Here is an 11,995-nt window from a genome sequence, read left to right as displayed (position 1 = left end):
TCGACTCTTTCTTTTGAGAGACAATAACTTTATACACGGTGCACTTTCAGATTTAAAACTTTGCAGGATGTTTTCAATCATTTAGAGCTGTGTTACACACTGCATGAAAGGTAATTTCCAAAAATCCATAATAGGGGCACTTTAATCAATTTCTAACACTAGGGGGCGCTACAACTTACGAAAATCGTACTAGTGCAACTAGATGACCTACGAAGTCTGTCAATTATTTTTCTGACTATATCACACACTCTAAAAAATGTTGGGTTGTTTCAACCCAACTTTGGGTATTTAAAACTTTGCAGAATGTTTTGTATTCACTTAGAGCTGTGTTACACACTGCATGAAAGGTCATTTCCAAAAATCCATAATAGGGGCACTTTAATCAATTTCTAACACTAGGGGGGCGCTACAACTTACGAAAATCGTACTAGTGCAACTAGATGACCTACGAAGTCTGTCAATTATTTTTCTGACTATATCACACACTCTAAAAAATGTTGGGTTGAAACAACCCAGCATTTTTTAGAGTGCAGCTAGATTCTGATTGCAATAGAAATGCATCTATTTTTTAATCCCAAAACAGCAGTCTAAACTGAATTGAATAAGTCATGCTCATGTAATTTAGTCACTCATGTAGATTTTTTGATATCAATATTTATTGTAACTGAAAAAAAAAAAAAAATCCTACAGACCTGCACATTAAAATGTTGGTTGCATGAGAAAAATACATTCAATCATCACCAAGAAAAAAACTCATCTTTTGTATTACAGAACAAACAGTGTGCAACACCACAGATTAACTTCAATGTAAAATACATTCTCATCTTCCTTTCTCTTTTAATTAATGACAAAACACTGTACATATAAAAACAAAACATTCAACAAACAGCATAGGATATATGAAAAGAACATATCAGTTAATATGCATACAAAACGTGTTACATGCCTAACTAACATAAGAGTCCGATTTCCCAGACTAATATCGACAGTTTCTCAGATCATCGGAAGAATTTAGTAAATCACATCTTAACAGCTAATGCTACAACATACAGTACATTAAAAAAAGAGAGAACAGGGATATTCTGAAACATGAAACATGAACCTAGTGTTGTGAAACAGATGATGTTTTTGGCATCTCACAACAACAGAGACAGAATTTTTTTTAAAGGGATGTTTAACATCTTTTGAACACAGAACCACAAGAACTACTTATAATCATTACAATTAGATTTAATTCTGCAGCAAAATGCCAAGGTAATGTCATTTCCCCATGAAGATGCCATTTTCCTATTCATGTTTTTATATCAACAACTTTAAAATCAAGTATTCTAAAATAAGGTATTGGAAATCATTAAAATCTCCATTGGTGCATGGAGCCATTTAATCATCAATCAATCTAGATTCTTTATCAGTTAGTGTTTAATGCTCAGATATGTGGCTGGAAAAGGCTCTGGACATGTGACCAAAAGCTGATATCTTATTTTCCAACGTACTCATTCGCCAAAAACAACCACAAACAAACGTTGGCGGGGAAATGTTCGGTCATGGTGTGAATAGCTTTACAGAAATTCTTTGTTTCACTTCAAAATCTTGTTCACACATAATATTTGTGGTGTGAAAGGAGGGCCTTTTAATTCTACATAATTCTAATAATCCTTCTTTTTATATACAGATCATTGTTTTAGTTTTTTTACAGCATTCAAAACAGATGCATCAGTTATAGCTGGAATATCAACTACTTCTTTTATTGCAGTTAACTCTCTCAAGACACATTCATTTGAAAAAAAAAAAAAAGTTTGGGATTTTTTTCCCCATTTTGATTCAATAAATTCAAAGGTTTAAAAACATTACAGTTGATTGCATAACATTTCAGATGCAAACACACCTGATCTATGCCACCACGAGTTTACACTGAAATTCAGCCACAACTGCTTTGGTGACATTAAGCTCCAATTTAGTTGCATTCACAAAAAGATCTTAAAAACTTTTCTGTACCTCAGAACAGTCACTGAAAATTCCTTCTCTTTCTTTATTTTCTTTTCTATTCTATTTTCTATTTATAAAAGTAAGATTACAATGTATTTCAAGCAACCTGGGAAGAATGTACACCATAATTATAAATCCTACAAATATGCTTGAGATCTTGCGATGTGTTTGAGATTACATTCAGACTTCAGCAGGGAAGAGGTGGTTGATCAGTTGCAACTTCAGTCCAGCAGATAGCAGCGTGTCCATGTCTCACCGTGAGTGTCAGGCTGCGATCTCACAGTTCAACCCAACTCTAGATCTTTTTTCCTTCAACATTGTTGTGCTAGGTGTGATTGGAAGAAATTTGCCTCAACACAAGACTCTTTGTTGACAACACGCTGACCATTCATGAAGTCAGACAAAAATCTGTACACCCTAGTGAAAAATAAATATATAATTTTATTTATTTCATGCTAAGTATACTACAAATACATTTTCATATTTATGTATGCCCTGCAATTGTACTTTTAGAATACTAAACTGGTATACTTAAAGTCTGCTAAATTGGAACAACTAATTTTGTGCTTAATGCACTTTAATTGTGCAGAAGGAGTGCTGGAGTACAATTAAAGATATGCTTAGTATATTTGGATTGTGCTAAAGTGGAACTATTGCAAGTACACTTCAGGTACACTTTAAATATTTTGCATTTAAAGACCGATATTATTCAAAGATCGTACAAACACATTTTAGACTTAATATTAAGAAATGTGCACTGTGCACAAGTAGTACGCCAAATAAAGTTTAATTATAATTTTTTATATCAGTAAGTCTCGAGTTATCTGTCAGTAAATATGTTAACAGATTTTAACCATACTTAGTATGAAATAAATGTATTTTAAATATATTACTTTTTTACTAGTGCAGTTAATAATATTGAGCTAACAATAAAATATAATGTGTACTGTTATAACTTAAAATGGTTGTTTTTTTTCTGAGAAAATGTAGTGATGCAGAATGTTAGTTTACCAGTTTAGAGGTGACAGTCAAATGCACCCTGTTCAGCTGCCTGAACATCCTCTTCTGTGATGACTGAAGAACAAAGAACAAGCAGAAATAGGCAGAGAGAGTCTGGTAAACACAGCTCAGTTATGTGATGTGTGTGTGAGAATGTACCTGTGTTCTGCAGGTTAGACGGGGCATTGCTGGGCAGAGGAAAGCTGTAGGATCTGGACTGCAGTAACGGTGGGGTCTCATGACTGATGCTCTTCGTTCTTTTACGGCATTCGACTGTCAGGCGTCCATGACATGCTTTATGACAGTTCACACCACAGACTGAGAGAGAGATGCAGCGTTAGTATTTAGGACGGTGGACAAAGGCGAAAAGACAGTAAGCAAGCTCTTGTGAAAAAGAAGTCAGCTTAATTGTCGTGCACTTCAAAGTTTAGATCTTCAAAGTATATTTTAAGATAACAGAAAACATAATAATGAAATAAAAGGCCACTTACTTAGAGACACTTTTCAAGATGTTTCACACTTAAGTACACATTTAAATCATTATGTTTTAATAATCTTTTGTCATGTTTTATTTTACCGTGTTTACTTACATACTAAAGCACTTGATTCTAATTTTAGCTGTGGTGTTATATTTCAAGTTAATATATTTCAAGTAATCGCAATTTCATTGCAAATGTGTATTTACAAATATATTTAAATACATGATATACAAGTTTGAAAAGAAATGACATTCAAATGCATTTTAGTTTATCATAAATGCTTGTCAGTACATTCAGCAGTACTTCAACCATATTTCAAAGTCAATAGAAGTAATTATGAAATTACATACGGGTGACCGTGCGTTTGCAGAGTACTTCAACCATATTTCAAAGTCAATAGAAGTAATTATGAAATTACATACGGGTGACCGTGCATTTGCAGTAGACTTTGTAATAATAATAATATTTCATCATATTTTTAACTTTATTATTCTATGTGTCATATTGCCTTATTCATGCTTGTACAGCACTTTGGTAAACACATGTTGTTTCAAAAAAAGTGCTTTGCATCATATGGCCCCTTTAACTTTGTTGTTCTATTTGTCATATTGCCTTATTCATGCTTGTACAGCACTTTGGTAAACACATGTTGTTTCAAAAAAAGTGCTTTATAAATAAACTTTGACTTTGATACACTTCACATAACTGGATTGAATGATTCATTCACTAATCAGACTGATTTGGTTCTTGAGTTCAGCTCACTGATTCATTGATCTGATTGCAGCGGTTCCCTATCTGTTGGTCACTACGATTTATGTCGTGATGACATTAGGGGATTTACTTGGGAGCCCCAATCATCTCTACAGCTCACTGATTCATTGATCTGATTGCAGCGGTTCCCTATCTGTCGGTCACTACGATTTATGTCGTGATGACATTAGGGGATTTACTTGGGAGCCCCAATCATCTCTAGACTTTAAGAGAAAATGCCAACTTTATTATTCTATGTGTCATATTGCCTTATTCATGCTTGTACAGCACTTTGGTAAACACATGTTGTTTCAAAAAAAGTGCTTTATAAATAAACTTTGACTTTGATACACTTCACATAACTGGACTGAATGATTCATTCACTAATCAGACTGATTTGGTTCTTGAGTTCAGCTCACTGATTCATTGATCTGATTGCAGCGGTTCCCTATCTGTCGGTCACTACGATTTATGTCGTGATGACATTAGGGGATTTACTTGGGAGCCCCAATCATCTCTAGACTTTAAGAGAAAACGCCAATGAATTTTGGCTAGTGGATTTTGCATACCTGAGCCACTCCCCGTGTATACGGGTATAAATAAAATAAAGCTTGAAAGCTCCATGCACTGTAATGAACTCTATGCATGATCATTTCTGCATTTAACCTTTAGAGGCCACTGCGACTTCTGGTGCAGAGGAAATTGTAAGAAAATAAAGCACAAAATGAAATCTTGAGGAAGTGTTACACAACAGGACAATGCAATATTGATACAGTCCACCTTCACACTAAAGGTATTTACAGCTTCTGGAACTCTTTACTAAAACGTTATGATTTAATATAATATACAAAAATGTTATGTTTTCTATATATAATATACTACAAACATACCAAACACACACACATACAGCTCTCTCTTACCTTTGCATTTGTATCCTTGTTTATAAAAGCCCCATATCTTAAAAAAAGAAGAAAATGAGTTATTTTTGAGGAAAAAAGACAGATGCAGAAAGGATGTGGAAAAGAGAAGAGGGAGGGACTAAGATCAAGAGAGAGAAAGAGAATCACAACAGGTAAACAATAGATGAAAGGGAGAGCACAAACATCACAAACACACAACATCAGAGGCCACACACACACACACACACATAGGTAGATGTGAAAGCACCACATACACTCAATACAACAAATAATACACAGCTACACACCACACTATGCTATAAATAAACCAGCAGATCAAAGCCAATGTGTTCAGGCTAGAGCTAATTTCTAAAACTGTCCATCTCAGAAAACACAAGATGCAATAATTTAAAAAAAAAAAATCTTTCTATATGCTTGCATGAGACTTACAAAGCCGGCGCAGTGTTCGCAGAAGGTGGGTTTCACATATGTGGTCTCAATAAATGTGTGTATGAAGCCCATCTTACAGTTGAGCAAAGAACTGGCCTTCATAAAGTAATCTATCATCTCCTCTCTGCTGATCTTTCCATCCCTGATAAATGGAGAAAGACAGAACGTGAAATGAGAGAGAAAAACAGACACTCAGAAACAGTCAATAAGATCTAAACAATGCAAACCCTCATAACAAATCAGCTCCCATGGAAGAGGTGCTTTATGAACATCACAAGGGAAGAGGCCCAGTAACTCATGACATCTGCCGATGGGTTGTAGACTTAGTGGAATACATACACGACTTCTAAAATCTGAGCATACACTTGCTTACTTTGTAAATGGTTACACAACAAACAAACAAACATGCATCTGGTTTTTAAATAAAATGGTATTGTTGGAAAAATAAACTATTTTAAATGTGTTGTTGTTGTTGTTGATAAGCAATAGTTTAGAAAAGTAGCAAAAGTCTTTCAGTAGTTTGAATTTGGTTTTATGTTTGTTTGTTTCTTGGTGAAAACATTTATATTATGTTGTGCCCACAACATTTCTCGTTTGGCATCAATACACTTACTGATTTTTATCAAGTTCTCCAAACTTGCTGAGATAAGGGAAGTTATTCCTGATACACTCAAACTCTTCACGTGAGATGAAGCCGTCGCCGTTTGTGTCGAAATTCTTGAACACAGACTGTGAAAAGAAAACATGAAAATGTATCTCCAACAATACATCCTGGAAATTCAATTATATAATATGCAGTTACTGTCAGTGTAAACAAATACATACATTTGACCCTCCACTAAGCCCCATTACTGACAAATCCTACATTGGCAACTAAAAACTAGACTTGGCCTGGTTCAAAAATAGAACCCTGGAGCCTCAAAATGTGTTTTTCAAAGATTAAGAACTTGAGCATCTTAAAAAAGCAGTGCTCAGGTCGTGAGATGCTGAAAAAACAGTGAGACACAATGCTACGGCCAAAACATCATAGAAAGAATACAAGAACACGTCCTGTGCAAATGTCCACTAAGCAAAATCTACCTTTCAGAGACTGAATTTGATGGATAATATAGAAATTTCCATCACACATTTCTTTGTCAAGCAAATTACAAGATGTAGCAGAGTTTGACTGAGTTTGCAGCAGTAAATAAGACGGGCGGAGTTTAGTAAAGGCTCAACTCAAAAGTGATGTAATGGGTTTGACGCAAAAGTGTGACAAAACAGATTAGAATGAAAAGAATGTTAGTTTTTCTCTTACATCCACCATCTTCTCGATATGTTTGCTGATGATAGCAGGATCAGCTTTAGGCTTGACTGACGCTGCCCACTCGTCAATCATTGATGGCTGTTTAGGAGCTGGACTGGAGGAAGAGGTTGAGTTCTGATCCACCAATCAAAAAATAAAGTCACATTATTTCACATATATTTAAATCTAATCTTGTGAGTTTATTACTGTAAATTACTGTAAATTATATAACCAAACATCTACATTTCTGATTGATGGACATGAATAAATATATGATAAATTACTAAAATTAACCAACATTTATAAATATACAAAAATTAACCAGATATAACTGGCTGGAAAACTAACCGCTGGTTTTGCAGCTCTGGGTTCCCTCTGTAATGAGAGCTGATAAATCTCTTCTTCTGTGTGATACTGATCCAGTGACACCTGTACATAAGGATTCAATAAATTGCAAATTAATAATATAACTTTTTAGGAAGAATACATATATTATTATCATTATATCCTATATATACTCTGAATTTTTTTGTGTGCGTGTGTTTATCATAACTTTTTATTTATTTATTTATTTTTATTTTTATTTTATTTATTAATGGCAAGACCTTAAAGTTGAAAAAACTATGGATCCCATTCCCACCACAGGTAGGTAGGTGATGATAGATAGACAGATAGATAGATAGATAGATAGATAGATAGATAGATAGATAGATAGATAGACAGACAGACAGACAGACAGACAGATAGATAGATAGATAGACAGACAGACAGACAGCCAGACAGACAGACAGACAGATAGATAGATATAGAGACAGAGAGACAGACAGATAGATAGATAGATAGATAGACAGATAGACAGACATACAGCCAGACAGACAGACAGACAGACAGACAGATAGATAGATAGATAGATAGATACTTCTTGTAATTCTGTTATAAACTCTTTTGCGAGTTATGTCACAATTTCATTTCTTAGAATTGCAAGTATACGTCTCACAATTCTGACTTTATAACTCACAATTGTGAGTTTATATTATGCAATTCTAAAAAAAAGTCAGTTATTATTCTAATTTTTTATTCAGTGGCAGAAACAAGCTTCCATAAGAAACTATAAGAGTCAAATGTGCTATGAAAGCAAAGTTTAGAGACTCATCAAAAATGAAAAACCCTGTAGTTTCTGAAATGGTTAGCTTTCAATCAGACATGAATTCTGATGGCGTGTTAACCCAGTGCAGCAATTACTGTAATTATTCAGAAGATTCTATGTAGAGTTGTTCACGTTCTGAGGACTAAAGCATATTTTGTTCCTATGGCAATGCTATGGCAACGGTGAAATGTATCTATTTGTGGCTTTACAACAGCAAAACTCTGCCATTAACAAAAAAAAAAAAAAAAAAAAGTAACACATTCCATAATAAGGACTTTTCAAAACTTGTTTTCCGTGTTGTGTGTGGACAGGAACAGATTGAGGAATATGGAATATGCAAGTTGAAGTCCAGTCTTCCACACATCTTCCAATTAATACATACTTTTATATGCAAAAACTCAGAAATTAGTTAGCATTTTCCGGTTCCATCGTCCTGAAATTAAGGGTTTTTTCTATGGGTTTTTGGTTAAATGTCTGAAGGTCTGTGTTTAACACAAGCTCAAGATATTTTCAAGTGTTATTCTACAACATAAAATACACTAGTAATACCACCTTGTGATTTTTTTAACAGCTTTTACTTGTCTTAAAAAGAAAACAAGTGGCTAAATTTGACTGCAGATTGCTTGGGATGTTAAACATGATCACACCGAACAGGTAAACTCATCTACTCACTAGTCGCTTTCACAGTCTCATTGTGTTTATAATCGCACTTTTGCAAACTATTAGGAAAATGTATTTTAAATAAGCTGTCAGAAGCTTATCGGTGGTGACATTAAAGTCACACAACCATGGTGTAGTTTGTTTAAAGCCTATGTTTAGCTTTTAACCTCTGCATATTGTATTTTGGCCTTAAAAACATGTCAGAATCATAAACTTTTGTTGGTCGCAGAAGTTATTTTCTGCAATAATCCAAAAGCCAATGGAAAAATCTGGTAATACTTTATTTTAAGGTGTCCTGCAAAAAGTCCTACGCCAATCCCTAATCCTAAACCTAACCATATAGTAAGTACATGTAGTCAATTAATATTACTCAGTACTTAAATGTATAATTCCACTGTAACAAGGACACCTTAAAATAAAGTGCAACTGAAAATCCTTGAGGCAGCCTGAGTGATGCAAACACACACAGGGTGGCCTACAAAAATATATTTTCACTGCAGCACTCTATGGTGGAAATCAATATATTTTCTCAAACTAGCCACTAATATTGGTTTTTACAAACAGACACCCATTCAATCAGTCAGTTTTGTCCTAATCACATTAAGACACTATTCATAAAATGCATGCACTCACTGTAAGTAGATTGAGCAAGTCTGTGTTGGCCTCGATGTTAGGAGGATTGTTCTGCACGAGAGCCAATTCCTGCAGGATGGCATAGAGTTGCTGAGTTTTAGTCAAGTTGACGCGAGTCTTCTGTGGGTCTGTCCAGTCCGCAAGAGCGACATGAACAGCTATCAAGTCCTTGAGGTTAACAGCCAAGATTGGGAATCGGAAACCAGTGCATTCAGCGAATCGGCGCCGGTACTGACTATAGTTTCCAAAGGACGTCAGCAGGTCCAGCAAACTGTTAAAGATCTGAAAGAGATATTCAGATGGTACTTGTCTGAAATAATCATGTTGGGTCTGATGTATATGTGTATGGTGACAGGTGTTGCATGTACCTTATTAGTTTCATTGCTGATGTGTGCCTGTGTCTCCTTCAGCCTAGAGATGGAGCTGTTATTGAGACCCCCGACCACCGCCATCAGCGTGTTGAAATTCTGCAGCTGCAGTAGCTTCTATAGAGCGTGAATTAGCGAGAAAGAAAGAGAGAATGAAGTTGACAAAATCTCAAAGGGCACCTATTATGCCCCTTTTTACAAGACGTAATATAAGTCTCTGGATGCGTCCCCAGAATGTGTCTGTGAAGTTTCAGCTCAAAATACCCCACAGATCATTTATTATATCAGTTTGAAAATGCCTATTTTGAGTGGAAGCAGAAACAAGCTGTTTTCGTGCATGTCTCTTTAAATGCAAATTTCGCCCCCGTTTCTAGAATAGGGATGTGCCTTTATAGCTAGTATATACTCTGCCAAAAAACATCTGTTTGGTTTTGATTATCATGTCTATCGCGCTAAAATCATGCATTTTAAATTATATTTGTTTAAACATTTCTGAGCGCACACATCCGAAGTACGCGCACAGAAAGCGGCTGTCACATGGCATGTGAGTACTAAATTTAGTTCTCTTTCATGTCTTATTGAGCTTAAATTGCCAAATGCACGCAAGTTTATGTTAAAAACACACATAAGTTACAAAAACACAGACGGTTATACCTGGGAAAGAAACTGCATGTTTATATTAGATCTGTGTATTAAGTGACAGCAGTGTAATATACAGTATCTATACTGCTCTCTACACTGTTAATATGACCCAAACAATAAAATATTCAATAACCTCTGTAGCTTTAACAAGAAGACATTTCTTATTTGAATGCTGCTTTTAAATGCTCTAGCGTTAAGATAAACATGGCAGATTGTGTGCGGCTCACTCAGGACGGGGTCTCTGAAAAATATGTCAGTGTCGTGGGTGGGGCTTGCAAAATGTGACATCATATTTTACAGATTCTGCGAATGGCTGCTTATGATTTATGGGTATTAAAAAAAAGAGCGGGTGGATTTTTATGATTATTGGGTGGTTGTGTTCACACTGCCAACACACATTTATGTTCAAACAACATGTAAAAGTGAATTTTGCATAATAGGTGCCCTTTAAGTTGAATTAAAATAATAAAAATAGTTCACAAAGAACACACTCATGCTATTTAGAGGCTCTGAAAGCTGCAAATTTATCAAACCTTATTATGGGTTTTTAGTTGTACTTTGTAGTTGTACACACTTTGGCATAATCTCAAAGTTCTGTTGTGTGAATGAACTTGTGTGTATCAACAGTTAGAGCTGCTGGCTAAAACTTAAAATGGATTATCAAAACAGCACCTACAATGAAAAAGGATTTACTTACAATTTTTAATCTGAAATTGCTAGACAATTTCACAAATAATTTTCAAAGAAACAGCTGTAAATCAATCAAATGTAAAAAGACTGAAATAGTATTTTCTCGTAAAACATACTCCAATAATCTTTATTTACAACATTGTAAAATAATTTTTCGCAGTGTCGGATGGATGTACATACACATTAATGTACATTAATGTACATGTACATTAAAGTAAAAGACAACTCAATATGAAAAGGAATTGGGCAGGAAACCTTGTGAAAGAGAAGGGAAAGATCAGAAAGATATAAAGCAGTAGTCGAAGTGATATTTCGGAAGAGGAAGAGCTCAGGGGCCCATACGAAGGAAGAGAACAAGAGATCATCAGGAGGAACAAGAGCAGGGGGGATGGAGCCCCACTGTGCTTTTGAAAAATTCAAAGAGAAGAAAAGTCACATGGGTCTAGCTGTCATTGTACTAAAAGTCTACACCAGGAATCTATGTTTTGTAGGTCTTTGGTTTTATTTGTTTCCAAGATGGATTTTTGCTGATTTGCACTCAGCAGTAGTATTTTACAAATGAATTTGTAGTGCACTAAGTTTGTGCTTGATGAAAGCATGAAATAACTACATTTAGAGTGTATTTTCAGTTACATGCCAATCTATTTATAGTATACTTATCATGAAATAAATATATTTTAAATACAATTAAGTATATTTATTTTTCACTAGGGCATACACTAATTCTCGGCCTTTGAATCAGTTTTCAATTTCATAAAATACTTTTTGCAAAACAAAACACACAATTCTCTATGTAACAGACAAAAATCTAACAGGAAGTATCTTGGTTTCCTTTTTCAAACACAACCAATCAAAATGCCACACTAATTCATCAGTGCCTCACACTAACTCCTCACATGTGCAAACACTCAATGCTTTACTTAACACCAAGCCAAGGGTGCCCAAACTGGGTCCTGGAGGGCCGGTGTCCTGCAGAGTTTAGCTCCAACTTGCCTCAACACACCTGC

General features: G+C 35.0%; 1 protein-coding gene across 1 annotated transcript in view; it reads right to left on the bottom strand.

Annotated features, from left to right (window-relative positions):
* Positions 1-695: 695 nt before the first annotated feature.
* The window catches only part of LOC107691821 (RAS guanyl-releasing protein 2-like), a 13,379-nt gene continuing 2,079 nt past the window's right edge, over positions 696-11,995 (bottom strand). The window contains exons 3-12 of the mRNA XM_016490625.1: positions 9,657-9,773; positions 9,289-9,570; positions 7,197-7,277; positions 6,861-6,983; positions 6,177-6,292; positions 5,564-5,705; positions 5,135-5,171; positions 3,145-3,303; positions 2,998-3,060; positions 696-2,403 (exon numbers count right to left, since the gene is read on the bottom strand). Of these exons, the coding sequence (XP_016346111.1) occupies positions 3,002-3,060; positions 3,145-3,303; positions 5,135-5,171; positions 5,564-5,705; positions 6,177-6,292; positions 6,861-6,983; positions 7,197-7,277; positions 9,289-9,570; positions 9,657-9,773 (1,116 nt within the window). The 3' untranslated portion in view covers positions 696-2,403; positions 2,998-3,001. The remainder of the gene's footprint in view (positions 2,404-2,997; positions 3,061-3,144; positions 3,304-5,134; positions 5,172-5,563; positions 5,706-6,176; positions 6,293-6,860; positions 6,984-7,196; positions 7,278-9,288; positions 9,571-9,656; positions 9,774-11,995) is intronic.

The sequence above is a fragment of the Sinocyclocheilus anshuiensis genome, unplaced genomic scaffold (genome assembly GCF_001515605.1).
Source record: "Sinocyclocheilus anshuiensis isolate Anshui unplaced genomic scaffold, SAMN03320099.WGS_v1.1 scaffold206, whole genome shotgun sequence".
Lineage (NCBI taxonomy): Eukaryota > Metazoa > Chordata > Actinopteri > Cypriniformes > Cyprinidae > Sinocyclocheilus > Sinocyclocheilus anshuiensis.
This window is presented reverse-complemented; position numbering and strand designations above follow the sequence as displayed.